This window comes from Staurois parvus, unplaced genomic scaffold (genome assembly GCF_062004578.1).
Source record: "Staurois parvus isolate SC_StPar_1 unplaced genomic scaffold, SC_StPar_1.0 ptg000136l, whole genome shotgun sequence".
Taxonomy (NCBI): domain Eukaryota; kingdom Metazoa; phylum Chordata; class Amphibia; order Anura; family Ranidae; genus Staurois; species Staurois parvus.
Window position 1 is genome coordinate 12,655,559 of NW_028317932.1, and position 15,403 is coordinate 12,670,961.

The window sequence follows — 15,403 nt, forward strand, 5'->3', positions numbered from 1 at the left end:
TGTCTGCTTCTACCACAACCATGAGAAAAGAAAGGTACACCAATTCACTGCAAATTCCAAACCTCTAAAATTTAAGGGCAGACAAATGGAAAGGTCACATGATGCACATTGTGACTTCAATATCTGTTGAGAGTATACAGACTTCCACATTTCTATATATAGACCATATATTGTAGTAAGGACTCTTCTGTATCTGCATTTTTAGAAACATCACATATATCTACTATAGGTGTAGATATATACAATAGTGTTTGCATGCAGCTTATTGCACGTTAGTGTTCCATGCTTCCAGCATATAGCTAAAGAAATCAGTTCAAGCATGAATGCTCTGTTTTAAATAACTCCACTGAAAAAAAAAAATATCTGAATGATTAGGACATTCCCTAGTGAAACCAAAAAAACAAAAAAAACAAAAAAAACAAAAAAAAAAACAACTTACCTACTGAGCAGCTCTGGTAAGCACCAGTCACTGACAATTTCTATCCTGTGCAGGTGCTAGAAGACTCCCACGATGCTCATGAGACCACCAAATCACTCAAATGAATCTTTCCATAAAAGGCTAAAAACACTCTACTTTTTTTTCTGATAAAAATCCTCACCTGTGAGCTGAAGGCTTGCATTGTAGGCAACCCCCCAAGTGCCAAGCCTTACCGTTCCTGTGCCAATCAGTGCTAAAGTCCTCAAAAAGCAGACATCACCTTTTCTGACGGTATTGCTGGGAAAGCCTTCCTCCCACGTGCAGAGGGAGCACTATCTTGTGGAAGTACAAAGAGCATCCACAAGTGTGCCAAGGTATCGGGATGGGGCAGCAGAACAAATAGGGGTGGCAAGTAGGAGCAAAGTAATTTCTACCTTAGAGTGGGTCATGTTGGAAGTTCTGGACTAAAATAGGTCCAGACAGACGAAGCAACAAGATTTTAAGACCTAGGACAGGACAACTCCATGAGTTAAACATTTAGCGTAATGATTATGTGCAAAGTGTAGTAAATCCATGGCACCCAATGAGCTTTCAGTATTCTGAAGACACAGGAAAAACATTTAAATTGGTGAATCAAGGGAAACTCCATTATGCTCTGCTTACACAGCAAATGTCCTAATTACCCCCAGGGAAAGTTAAAGCATTTCAGGTGGAATTGTTTAGGGTACCAAACAGATATGCATGCTTGACTGCAATCATTAAGAAGTACAAATGTTTAGTATGCGCACCCATGCACTGTGACCCTTTCACTTGCAGGTACCTTGTGCCCATCATCTATCAAGTGATTAACACTGCACTCTGCCATGTGAAGACATCCCGTCCTCCATCAATCTCCTTACAGATTTTTGCCTTCTGATTTCTGGCTTGCCCTCAGTTCTAGACTCTGAACAGTTTTCATACAGAGCATCATTATCTGTTAGTTTGATTCTCTCCCCATTGCCGGCTCTGTCTCCTGGCACACTGGTGACACTAATCTCGGGTATGACAAGGTTGCCCATGTCTGATGAGTCATTATTAGTGTCATTTTGCTCTAGATGGAAAAAATAAGAAAAAGGAAGGTAATGGCTGAAATGACAATGGAGGGAATCGGGGGACAAAACAAGTAATGTAAATGAACAACACAAATGTTACATGAATAATAAACAAATGTAAAATCGGTTAGACATTAGTTATGGTTGAAGCTTGACAAATCTAAAATTAAAAGATCGTTATAGGGGGGAAAAAAAAAAAAAAAAAAACAGTGAGTTGTCTGAATACATTTAGTCCAAATAGCTAGCATTCTAAATCGGAGGTCCCAAAATTAAAGGCTGAATACAGCCCATTGCATGCCCTTATCTGACTATTGGTGCACTATTCCTCCCACTGACATAATAGAGAATATTCTTCTCTATAACACCAATGAGGAGACTCAAATCCCTCCACTGGCACAAATGAGACATTATTTCCAGCACAAACAGTGGAACAAAGTCCCTCCCACTGACACCACTGAGGGGGAAAAACTGTTCTCATTTGCACCAACAGAGCAGTACAATTTCTCCCACTAACACCAATAATGGGGCACTGTCCTTCCCTTTGACACCAATAATGGGGCACAATTCTATCCACTGGTGTCAACTTTTAGTTCAGGTTCACACTGATGCAGTGTGAGAAACGCAGCAATTCCTGTGCGTTTCTCGCACCGCATAGCAATCGCACTGTGTTCATGCAATCTGCTGCAGGTGTCAATATTAGGTTACTGACAACCCAAAAGCAGGTCGCAAAATGCAGTGTGTTTGCCTGAATTGGGTGCCTGCACCTTTTTTTTTTGTGTGGATGTGGTACAATTTGAGCCATACAAAATAAATGCAAAGAAATGTCACCAGCACACCATGGATTCTTTAAACAGGTCCAAAGGATTTTTAGGTAGTCACATGGTAAACACAAAGGCAATGTTTTGGAGCCGCACATGGCCCTTTCTTCAGGCAAGTCCCATTGTGTTTACCATGTGACCACGTAATAAAGCTTTGGACAAGTATGAGGAATCCTTGTTGTGCTGGTGACATTTCTTCGCTTTGATGGTCTATCGTTTTCAGCCTGTGGTCACTGCAGCACCCAGCAATACTGAAAAGCCATCTACAGGAATGTGTGCTTTGGGAATATTGTGATTGTACAAAATGAATGGGCTCAAATCGCACTCCACAGAATCGCATGTTATTTGCACAGGAATGCAGTGCAATTCATGTGCGCATCACATGCGGTTCACAGTGTGAACCAGGGTTTATAGGACTATTAATCCGAGTTCCTACAGTAATAATTACTTGGCATTTAGAAATGTGGACAGTTCTGCTAAATTAATTAAGACTGTGTTGATCACAACTATTGGCTATGATGTAGTCCACACAGCCCAGAAGCACCACTCTCAGCATTTTTTTTCTTATCAGTTTTATAAATGAAGAATCTGATCTTCTAAATCAGGGGTCTCCAAACAAAAAGGGTCAATTTACTGTCCTTCAGACTTTGTGGGGGCCGGACTGTGGCCAGTGAGAGTAGAAAATGCCCTGGCATCAATGGCAGCAAACACAGCCCCATCATTGGTGTTAACGGGAGGAATAGTGCCCCACTGTCAGTATCAGTGGAAGGAATAATGTCCCATCATTGGTATCAGTGTGAGAAACAGTGCCCAATCAATGGTGTCAGTGGGAGGAACAGTGTCCAATCATTGGTTCCAGTGGTAGGAAAATGCCCCATCACTGGTGTCAGTGGTAGGAAAATGCCCCATCACTGGTGTCAGTGGTAGGAAAATGCCCCATCACTGGTGTCAGTGGTAGGAAAATGCCCCATCACTGGTGTCAGTGGTAGGAAAATGCCCCATCACTGGTGTCAGTGGTAGGAAAATGCCCCATCACTGGTGTCAGTGGTAGGAAAATGCCCCATCACTGGTGTCAGTGGTAGGAAAATGCCCCATCACTGGTGTCAGTGGTAGGAAAATGCCCCATCACTGGGGTCCGTGGTAGGAAAATGCCCCATCACTGGGGTCCGTGGTAGGAAAATGCCCCATCACTGGGGTCAGTGGTAGGAAAATGCCCCATCACTGGGGTCAGTGGTAGGAAAATGCCCCATCACTGGGGTCAGTGGTAGGAAAATGCCCCATCACTGGGGTCAGTGGTAGGAAAATGCCCCATCACTGGGGTCAGTGGTAGGAAAATGCCCCATCACTGGGGTCAGTGGTAGGAAAATGCCCCATCACTGGGGTCAGTGGTAGGAAAATGCCCCATCACTGGGGTCAGTGGTAGGAAAATGCCCCATCACTGGGGTCAGTGGTAGGAAAATGCCCCATCACTGGGGTCAGTGGTAGGAAAATGCCCCATCACTGGGGTCAGTGGTAGGAAAATGCCCCATCACTGGGGTCAGTGGTAGGAAAATGCCCCATCACTGGGGTCAGTGGTAGGAAAATGCCCCATCACTGGGGTCAGTGGTAGGAAAATGCCCCATCACTGGGGTCAGTGGTAGGAAAATGCCCCATCACTGGGGTCAGTGGTAGGAAAATGCCCCATCACTGGGGTCAGTGGTAGGAAAATGCCCCATCACTGGGGTCAGTGGTAGGAAAATGCCCCATCACTGGGGTCAGTGGTAGGAAAATGCCCCATCACTGGGGTCAGTGGTAGGAAAATGCCCCATCACTGGGGTCAGTGGTAGGAAAATGCCCCATCACTGGTGTCAGTGGTAGGAAAATGCCCCATCACTGGTGTCAGTGGTAGGAAAATGCCCCATCACTGGTGTCAGTGGTAGGAAAATGCCCCATCACTGGTGTCAGTGGTAGGAAAATGCCCCATCACTGGTGTCAGTGGTAGGAAAATGCCCCATCACTGGTGTCAGTGGTAGGAAAATGCCCCATCACTGGTGTCAGTGGTAGGAAAATGCCCCATCACTGGTGTCAGTGGTAGGAAAATGCCCCATCACTGGTGTCAGTGGTAGGAAAATGCCCCATCACTGGTGTCAGTGGTAGGAAAATGCCCCATCACTGGTGTCAGTGGTAGGAAAATGCCCCATCACTGGTGTCAGTGGTAGGAAAATGCCCCATCACTGGTGTCAGTGGTAGGAAAATGCCCCATCACTGGTGTCAGTGGTAGGAAAATGCCCCATCATTGGTGTCAGTGGGAAGTATAGTGCCCCATTGATGGAGTCAGTGGTAGGAATAGTGCCCAACTGTTGATATCGATGACAGGAATTATGCCCAAATGTTGGTGTCAGTGGGAGGAAGTGTGCCCCAAGGGCCAGATAAAGGCAAGCTAATGGCCACATCTGGCCCCTGGGCCACAGTGTGGAGACCACTGATCTAAATGATTAACTGCTAAAGTCACAGCTGCTCTCCTATATCTACTTTCTATTCAAAATGTAGTCCGATTCCCAGTTTAAATGTCGAGTTACATAATGCATGTTTAGCACTGACATGATTGATAAAATAGGATGAGAGAAGACTTGGACAGCGGTTGGGAGGATTAGTCTATGATTATAAACTAGATAAACATTTGTATCCAAGGCAAAAATACTACATTGTAAATCAGAAAAAATGATTTACAAAACAAAAGTAGGAAAGATTCCTTGAAGAGAAATACTTGCTATAGGTCTATTTTTTCTTTATTAAGCTTTCTTTATGAATGCTTATGCTTTTATTTATCTTTAATTTTAAAGGGTGTAAATGTTAAAGCGTAACGTGTGCACATTTTTTTTCTTTTTTTTTTTTTTAAATATTGCGGTCAGGACTCAGGTGGTAGTGGGGGAAAGGTGTCAAGATGTGATGGAGCGACCCCTCTTCAACAGTAACTGCACCTCAGCACCCAACAAGCATATACTTTTACCCTTCTGTGGTCTCTTTACCAGACTACAAAAGATGAAACATGTTTGGGAGAACTTTTCTTACAACCCTAAGGCCTTGTAAACAATGACTTCAGATTGTATAAGCCTTTGCAAAGCATTTTTAAAGCTTTTTTTATAAACTGGTTTTAATGGGAGTGCTCGCTGTCACTTTGACCATTTGCAGTACATACGCCATTTATAAATGGGGGGGCTTCAAAATAGTTAAAGCAAGCTCACAGCTGCGAGCTTGGTACCGTTTTTTTTCCTTTAGCTGGAGTTAAATGGACATGCATTAATCATTGCAAGCAAAAAATATATAAATGCCAGCTTTTTAATTTGAAAAGCTAACCAAGGATTGATTAAATGAGGCTTCTAAATTTTGAAAATTTCTTTACCACCTTTGAAAATTTTGAATGAAATTAGAGTGCGTATTTATTATTACAGTGTTTAATGTCATTTTTTTGATAATTCTCACAATCTTGTTCTTTTGTATTTTAATTAAAGTGGTGTTAAATCCAAAAGCAAACATACTGCAGCTTACCAATTCTTAGATGTAGTGGCTGCATTTGTTTTCTCTTTTAGGCTTTCTTCCTTCTATTTTTACCTGCTGATCTGGCCAGTAAGTCTGTTGTTTTTGAAAGGAGAAGCACTCTTGCAGATGTATAAAAGTTACAGTGATGATACAAACCATTTAACAATGACATGGATGCTTACAATGATCAGTTTTGTTTATTCATGTAAAATTATCCCCAAATGAAATAAAAAAAAAACGCTGTAACTGCTTATAAAGTGTTAGCTGGGGTTTGGCTTCAATCTGTATGTGTATTAAAATCTGCTAATGCATCTAACACCCCCTTTCCCACACAATGGCAATGTTGCTGTCCAAATGTGTCCCTTGTGCTCCTTCATCCAGACTGGGGGTACTCCAATATAGGATGTGCATTACTGCCCAGATAACTAGGTGAAAAAGAGAGAAGGGGGGGGCTAAAAAAAAAAAAAGAAAACTAATGCAGCCATCACATCTGAAGATTGGTAAACTGTCACATTTTTGTTTTTAGGGTTTAATACCTCTTTAAAATGTATATTTTTCTTCATTAGCCCCAGTGCCATCACTCTACTCTATCAGCAGCTTTTGAGAGATATCCACAAAAGGATATGCATTGTTTTCAGATGACCAGTATTAGCATTGGGAAAAACAAATAGTAAAGCTCAAAAGTCTGAGCCTGACTATGTGATGAGAAAGTCTAAACTGCAATGACGCAAACATTTCCACACTGAATGCGAAACTCCTTGGCACTTGTATTATAATCTGACCATTCAATGGCGATGGTGGTGGTGTGTATAATGGTGTTGATTAGATGTGATCAGACTTCCCAGTTAAGTGGGACAGCAATCAGATTTAACAGACAATGTTTAGCTCTGCAATAGGTGTTGAATGCTTAGGATTTAAATTAGAATGAAATTATTTTTTTTGCAATTTTAGTAGGAACCTGGAGAATGACTTTTCTTTGTAGGACTTTGTTTTCCCATTTCATCCTTTGACAGCAATGAAAAGGTAGGTGTGTATTGCGTGGAAAGAGCAAATCATTGTACTAAAAGAATTCTGATGAAATTGGAAAATAAATTTAGCATGTGTAGCCACCACTATGAGGATACTTTCCACGTGCTTTACTCCAGGCACAAACCCAAGACAAATGTCCCATTACACAAAGAAGGTTTGGCCCACTACGTGTGGTTTTTAAACAGCTCATGTTATTATGAATATAGTCTGCCCAGCTACAGATCTATGGGGTTTACATGAGTTGTTGGAATTGCTTTTTCTTTATACTTCATTATCCTTCGTTAACATAACCACTACATTACCACAAGAAGAGTTTGGATGCTCTGCCAGAAAATTAATATAAAACGTGTGCTCATTATGCAGCTATCTGATCCTGGGAGATAAATGGTGCTCTATGAAATCACAAAACAATCACATGCACTTAACAGCACAAATGTGAGAAATGATGGCATGATTAGATCAGTCTGATGAAACCTACATTTCTTCAATTGCTAAATTGTGTGCTCTGAATTATGCATGGAAACATATTCCTGGATTGTGTTGTCAACGTATACTGTGTAATGCTCAATCCGGTATAGTGAGTGAAATGGGCAGGAAAAATGTAGCAGATTGTAAAATCAGTATAATGAATGTTGCATATTCACCAGCAAACTGCAATCTGAAATACTGACAAAATACTCATATTTCTTAATAATAGACATTTTTACAGTATTTCAAGCAAACATAATGCATAAATTGTGCCTACAGTTATAAAACAAATCATAACTGTGTGTCTATTCTTGGTATATCTGACAGAACAGCTTTAAAGAAGAACTCTACTTCCATACCATGCCACTGTGCTGCATAACACAGAGTATAATACGCTACTGCCAAAAATAACCTGCATGTCTTTTACATCATTAAAATAAAAAAAATAAAAAAAAGTCATTACAAAGGCTTTAAAGTAGAACTATAGGCAAAACCTTTCCCCACTTTGGATAGAGTAAGAAAGGGTTATAACCCCTATCAGTTTATTTTTTGGCATCTGTGTCCCATTGGGGAGATTTACCTTTACTTGTCCCATAGCCAAAATAGCAAGTGAGAGATAATCCCCACAAAATTAAGGTAATTCCTTGGGGACCCCCAGGTCACCAGAACTAGTGTCTCCATTGAAAAATTTCCCCTCCATTACTTTTCTGGGGATGACCCAAAAACTTTTACGGTTTTCTTTACTTTCATTTTCAAGGATAATGGTTAACAGAACAAATAGAGAGGGTGAATCATCCTAAAGGGGGCATAGCCTGCAATAAAAAAAGGTGTTCTAATCCATCTCTACCCTGTCCAAAACTAAGAAAAAATGTTTTGCCTTTAGTTATACTTTAAAAATGATGACTGATGCATTGATCCATGTAACCAAAATCCAGTAACTTCAACTGAAACGACCACCACTCACACATGTATTTGGTAAAGCATAAGAGCAAACCTAAAAAAAAACACTCACCATTACGCTTCCACCTGTGTCCTCTTATAGACATACTGGTGACAGCATTTCTAGATATCCTAGATGAGGTTGGAGCAATTTCAACCTGTATGCTTTTAGCACCTCCCTTAGTTCCCTTAATAGCAGCCTGTGGCAACGAAGCCTTTATTGCATTTGCAACCTGAAAGAGAATAAAGAACTCAGCATCAGGATCTATATCTATTTATATATTTGACAATCAGACCTGTAGGAGAAATAATGTATTGGGGTAAATGTTATGTAGTGGGGTCATACAAACTAGGGAAAAGGATCTGTACAATCCTTTGGTTATCAACTAATTTCAGCTGACATTTGTCAAGTTTACAAAAATGAAAAAAAGAAGCAGATTAGTTACGTAGTTGACAGACATTTTTTCTTCCTAAATATATAAACCAGTTTAAGTATTACTAAAGGCAAAACCTTTCTTTTTTTGGTTTTGGATAGAGCTGAGAGGAATTAGGACACCTGTCAGGTTTTATTGCGGTCTGTGCCCCCATTAGGGAAATTCACTCTCTATTTGTCCTGTCTACCATTATCAAAAAGTGAAAGTAAAAGAAAAACCACATTGTGGGGCTAAAACCCTCTATTACTTTATCCATAATGAAGAAAAAAGTTTTGCCTTTAGTTACCACATTACCCAACAACCCGATTTTAACAATCCAATTCAAAAATCCCATAAAGCGGAAGCTGTTCCATTACTGGAACATAGGCTACATCATAATAAGTACATATGCTAGTCATACACATGAGATATTTGTAGGCTTTTATCAGCTTTTGACTGAAAAAACACAACATTTCTGTACAGTGTATATGAGCAATTCACAACAATATGCCCCCTATATTTAATCATTCTCTGTTGTTGAGCGGAAAAAAAAACAAAAAACAAAAAAAAAAACACAACAAAAACAGTACAGAAATGGAGAAAAAATGCTCATCAACTGGCATTCCAACAATATCCTTTGATTTGCGCTAATATATCAATCTTTTCATTCATAAAAGCTTGAAATACCCTTTATTGGCCAACCTAAGTTAATAAAAACGCAACTTTTCAGGGTAACTTAGATCCCGGCTTCTTAATTTGTATTAGTAGGTATTTGGGTACACTTATGTGCTGCGATATATCTGGCATAACGAAAAACTTTTTTTTTTCTTGTTTCTATAATCTTTTTCTTGGAGTCCATTCAATTACACAGGAAATCTTAAACCTATAGGCATACAAGACTTGCCAAACTAAAAAAAAACCCCGCAGGCCAGCCTGGGGTGCAACACCTACTATCAGCACGCCTCAGTTTTCTAGCAAAGCAACACCAAGACCAGGAGCACAAACACAGTGATGAGGTACGTGCCTTTCAAAGGACTCAATACAGAACACAAATTCTAGTTTGTTTATCTTTCATTGAGAGACAATGGAATTCAAACACTGTTGGAACACCCAAAAGCAGTCCAACTAAAGAGCTGACAACACAGCAACAATTGTTAACAGGCCCAAGAAGAGAACTGGGGATCGACTACAGCTCAGCAGCCATCTGAAGGAGAAAAAACTCAAAATTGATTCCAGTACCCCCTACCAATAGGGGAATCTGCCAACATGACGAGAGGGAGAAAGGGAGAATCAATCTGATCCTCAAGACCTAGAGAAAAAAAAGTTGACCACCAGTTGCAAAGGCTCCACAAGAAAGGGAAACCAAACCTGACCTAATGTGATCGTGATCAACAGAAATTCAACCAAAAAACAGGAGGAACCACAACTAATTCCCATGAAGGGAAGGAAGAGAAGACCCACAACCTGATGTGGTCAAAAAATGGGGTCAGCCCATAGAGAGAACAGGTTCCAGGGAAGAAAACTAGGTTTAACAAATCTAGTGAGATGATCTACATGAAAAGGCCCAAGGCCTTTTGCAGCCCTGATCCTCTAGGATCAAAGCAACAAAAAACTCTGGCTCAATAGGTTGACTTGCCAGACAACCAATCTCACTAGGTGAGGGTATTACAGTGTTCATGTGAATAGCACATGAAAGGGTATGCAGGAATGAAGCACCAGACTGCCTTGATAGTACAACTGATAATGAAGCCAAGGATTCTGCTGAAGAACTGCCCTGCCTAACCCTGACCTCAAGCAATTTAGGTCAGGGGGTCCCTTTGGAGAAGGGGTGCCACTGAAAGGTACCATAAAGAGCTTTCATGCTCCAAGGACAGAGGACTTCCCCTGAGGAAAAGCCTGGTGGCCTGATTGTGACACAACAGAGACAGAGTTAACCTATGGTCTGAAGCAAGGTGTCCTGGGGTGAGAAGAACCTAAGGAGAATGGCAAAGGTGCATTCATCTGTGCAGAGGCACAGTGGAGGATGGAAGGAACAGCTGAAAGGAGCACTGGAGGCAAATTAGCATTTAAAATTACAGGGAAGATCTCCTAATCCTGAGAAACAAACTACCCCCCAAAGACCCACCAGTATTCAAATGCCACCCCCCCCCCCCACACACTCTGCGCATTTGTATGGACATCAGATCCATGCAGGGCATAGGGTTAGATGTTTGTAAAAAGTATTTAAAACTGATGCATAAGGGTCTAGACATCTATTTTGTATGTTCTATAAGAGGCCTAATCCAGATTAGGGTCACAGCCTCCTGGGGGAGGTCAAAACCAGACAGAGCCAACTGTCATTTAAGGAGGGGTTAACTCTTTCTGCAGTAAAACTGCCAAAACTGTAAAATTTAAAATTGTGAGCTCTCTGGCCTTTAGGCATATCCCTGAGGATTATGTCAAGGGCTGGTCTGCTAAAACGTTATTCCTTGAAGACCAAGTAAATCAAATGCGCCTTGGACACAATGTCTGCATCACAGCATATTACCTAACAAAAATTAGGTTATATTTTTCCCAGCAGAGCTGAAGAATAGATTTTCATCCTACTAGGACACTAGCAAAAAACTGAGGCATTCTGTTAACAGAAGGGGTTATACCCTGGTCTGGCCTATAGTTTTTGTTTTTATTTTTTGTGCCAGTGTATAATCTTCCTATAGGCAGGAGTATAACCCAAAGATTTATGATGTCTTGTGTCCCTCAATGGACAAGAAAGAAAAATTCTTTATCCTGCCTTTATAGAGCTCCATTCATATTAAAAAGATCATTATGAATAGTTCTTTATGCTTACCAGAAGAGGCTCTGGGAACAGTTCCAGCTGTGCCCTGTACAGAACATCATCCAGTGCCCTACGTGCAGAATCCCATTCTCCATTATAACTGCAAGAAAGAATTAAAACATAAGAATTCCAAAAAAACTTAAGTCACTTGTACAAATGTGAGGCAAATAGATTACACTTTTGAGGAATGAAAATCCAATCAACCTGAGGTTTTTATTTTGGTGGCACGGGCAGGCTGATTCACCTACTGCTTTTTATCCCTTGACTTGAGATCACTTGCATTTCCAGTTTTACTCAGCTGTTACAACCATCACATTAGGCTGCCTGTTGGGATTCAGATGGGGAGCCCAAATGTCAGCTGAGAGATCTCACAATTGGGAAGCCCATTAGACAAAAAAAACAAATAAAATAGGATTTTGTTTACTCACAGTAAAATCCTCTTTTAAGAATCTTGAGTGGCACAAGAAGTCTTAAACCTATGAGTAATACTGATATACAACAGGAAAATTGGACACTGGCAAGAAAATATAAATTCCGTAGCCCATCCCAGGATAACTCCTCTCACTACCTGCATATCTCAGTTTTGTAGCAAAACAGTTCCAAGAGCATGAAAATGGGATTGGTGTCTCTCAATGGACTTCAAGAAAAGGATTTTATGGCAAACACAAAAATCTCATTTTCTTTCTCTTCCACTGAGTGACACAGAGGGGTTTATTTACTAAACCTGGTTGACTCAGAATCTTGTCCACTTCTGCATAAAAAACAATCAGCTTCCAGGTTTTATTGCTGAAGCTTAACTGAACATGCTAAGGTTAGAAGCTGATTGGCTACCATGCACAGGTGCCCAAGATTCTGAGTCAACCAGTTTTAGTAAATCTCCTATAGAAAGTCTTTGACCTTCATGACTTTCAAAAGCACTCTATCCGAGAACTGGGCCAAAAAGTGTACCAATGCTCACAGTCCCAGGAAAACTGGGAACTTAGAATAGAGGAGTGCCTGCAGATCAAAGGGATGCCTGAAGGGCCTTACATCAAAACTAGCATCAGGCCACAATGTTCACTTGGTAGAACCTATACAGCAAGTGAGCATAATGTCAGGTGGAAGCCTTGCTAATCTGGGAAAGCATTGCTTGATGCTGAAAATCCCAAGAAGCAGAGATTGAGAAACTCACGTAGCCCCAATCATATCCAGACAATGGAGAGAAATTTCCTTTTGGTGAACTATAGCCAGACATATGGACTGAAGAATGATTTCCTAATTAAAGGGAAAAAAGTACAAACTACCTTATGCAAGTCATCCTGGTCCTCAACTACGTTGTCTCCAATACAAAAAAGGGTTTCTTGCAGATAAAGCAGGCAAGTTAAATTCCTCATCTTGCACAGATGACAACAATAAAAAATACCACCTTGTGGGTGAGAGTAAATCGAGGAATGTCTCCACTGGGTTCAAATGATGGCTTTTAAAGCAAAGAAAACCAGATTCAGATCACAGGAAGGCACAGAGGAACACACAAGGGGAACTACAGGTGAGACCCCTTGTCCTAATCAAGGAGAGAGAGGCCAGTAGTCTTTGTAACAGTATACAGATGGCAGAAGCCTGGTGTTTGATAGTGCTGAGAGCCAAATGTAGTTGCGGAAATGAGAGTATTCATCCCACAGAGAAACATCTAGGGTGAAAGAACCTGGACTTCCATGTCCAACAATAGGCCTTGCAGAAGTAGACAAACCTGTCCAGTTTCCTGTTGAACCTGAAGGTTCTCCACAGTGTCTCCACCTGCAACAGAGGTCCTGGAACACCGCTGGGTGTAGGGACCACTCCCTGCATCTAGGCTCTGTTAGCTGAGAAAGTATGCCTGCCAATAGTCTATGCCTGGGAATTAAATAGCAGACCAGGCTGAATCAAGAAGTCCTGCCTAGGACAGGACCCAATCTACCTCTCTGCAGTAAGACTTCTGGTGCCTTCCTGATGGATGATGTATGCCACCACAGTGGCATTGCCCACCTGAACCGTGTTCGAATAGATCTCCAACAGGACTGTCCAATGCTGCAGAGATAGCAAAACTGGCCAAAGTCCCAGGATATTGACCAAGTCCCCAGCACCGGGGACTACAGCCAGTGTCTACTGCTCTGTCCTGTTCCTGCTTTCCCTGTGCAGCGGCAGGACAGAGCACTGTAGCAAGCTGGTGACACCAACCTTAGTGACGCTACTAGGGTTAACATCCAAGGTAAAGAGAGGGCAAATGGCAATCCCACAAATTGGTAGTGTAGGAGCCACAAAGCAAAAAGGAAGGAAACACTTATGCAGTAGAATGACGGGGGCAGGTCTGCGTCCACAGAAGCCAGAAAGTCTCCCTGGTGAAAGGTGGCAATGACAGACTTGGCGGATTCTTTGCAGAATATCTGGGTTTAAATGAACACATTCAGAGCTGTGAGATCCAAGATAGTGAAGATGTCCCCTTTGGGTTTGGGAATAGTAAACAGGTTGGAGTAAAATCCTTTAAACAATTCAGCCACAGGAATGGGGCAATGAGACCGAACTCAGAGCCAGAGGGGACAGCGGGTGAAAGACTCCTGGCTGCACACGAGTGAGTTGAATGATGGCTATGACTGGGGCAGGCTTAATCTCCAGTCAGTGACAGAACAGAGCTCTCTTGATGACTTTCTTGCCACAGCAGAGTTGGCAGGGACAGAATTTGTTGCACGTGGCAGCACAAAATATTTGGATTTTCCCTCACTTTTGGACCAGGATTAGTGGTCACCAGGAAAACTAGAGGGAATCTTCACAGTAGGAACATACAGCGATCTACATACACTGACTTCATTGCATCCAGAGAAGGAAGCCCTTGATCCAGGTGGTTCACCCATATCTTAAAGAAGTCCTCTGAGCCCAGCTGTTTATTGCTTGATGACAACTTTTTCCTTGGGGAAACTGCACCCGCTGTGTGACACCTTGGTTGATTGATATACCATGTGCATTTCCTGTGCGTGGTCGGTGAGTGCAAATTTCTGTCATTTCCTTGATCACAAGCTTTTTTGAGATACCTGCAGCTGTGGAAGGGCTCATTTGTTACCATTAAGGAGTTAACCTTTGGACAAACTTTTGGACGATTACTCATTTAATGTTGTACAGACAGATTAAGGGGTATGTTAGTGACTAACTGGACACACTGAATTACTCCAGACCAGTATTGCTGTATACCAGGGCAGTCCCAGAAAACATGCATAAAATTGGCCCCAGAGACTGAGCAATGCCAGCAGGAGGATGAGTCATAACCAAACACTTTTGCGCCTAGCAGGAGTTAGATAAATACAGTGAACAAATTTGTAATGTATAAACTAATCCAGAGCAGAAATGAGACTGAGAGGGGGTATCCCAAATATCCTCCCAATCCTTTGTATCAAGACCAGGAACCACTGCCTCCCAGCTGGTCATACATTTAGTGAGTAAGCTATAAGTGGGAGGAAACAAGGACTTATATACAGTAGACAAGGGTTTGAGTAGATCTTTCCATAACATAGTTTCTATGTCTGAGGGTGCAAAGGCAACTGGGGCCCTCCCAAACTCATTGATATGCATGTCTGAGTTGTAGGAACTTAAAAAAATGCATATTTGGCAGGCCTTGTATAGCTTTCAACTTATCAAAGGATCGCAGGACCCCATTGTGTACTATATCCCCAATGGTTTTGACCCCAGAGTGTGTCCACACTATTGGATCCTCATAAGTAAAAAAAATGGGCTAAATTAGGATTTTTCCAGAAAGGAGCATGAGAAGAGTGGGGGAGGGATCCACTAGCATCTCTCCCATGCGCTGTCATGCAGGCCCGAAAAACAGATCTCATACTGTAGACACAGTCTGGGGGTGAGGGGATTTGCAACCTCGATGAACAAAGCGT

The 15,403-nt window shown here is 41.7% G+C and overlaps 1 protein-coding gene across 2 annotated transcripts in view; it reads right to left on the reverse strand.

Moving 5' to 3' along the window:
• The window catches only part of HYCC1 (hyccin PI4KA lipid kinase complex subunit 1), a 137,943-nt gene that overhangs the window by 10,064 nt on the left and 112,476 nt on the right, over positions 1-15,403 (reverse strand). For both annotated transcript variants that reach the window (XM_089673191.1, XM_089673192.1), the window contains 2 exons: positions 11,523-11,610; positions 8,356-8,515 (listed from right to left, as the gene is read on the reverse strand). In XM_089673191.1, the coding sequence (XP_089529317.1) occupies positions 8,356-8,515; positions 11,523-11,610 (248 nt within the window). The remainder of the gene's footprint in view (positions 1-8,355; positions 8,516-11,522; positions 11,611-15,403) is intronic.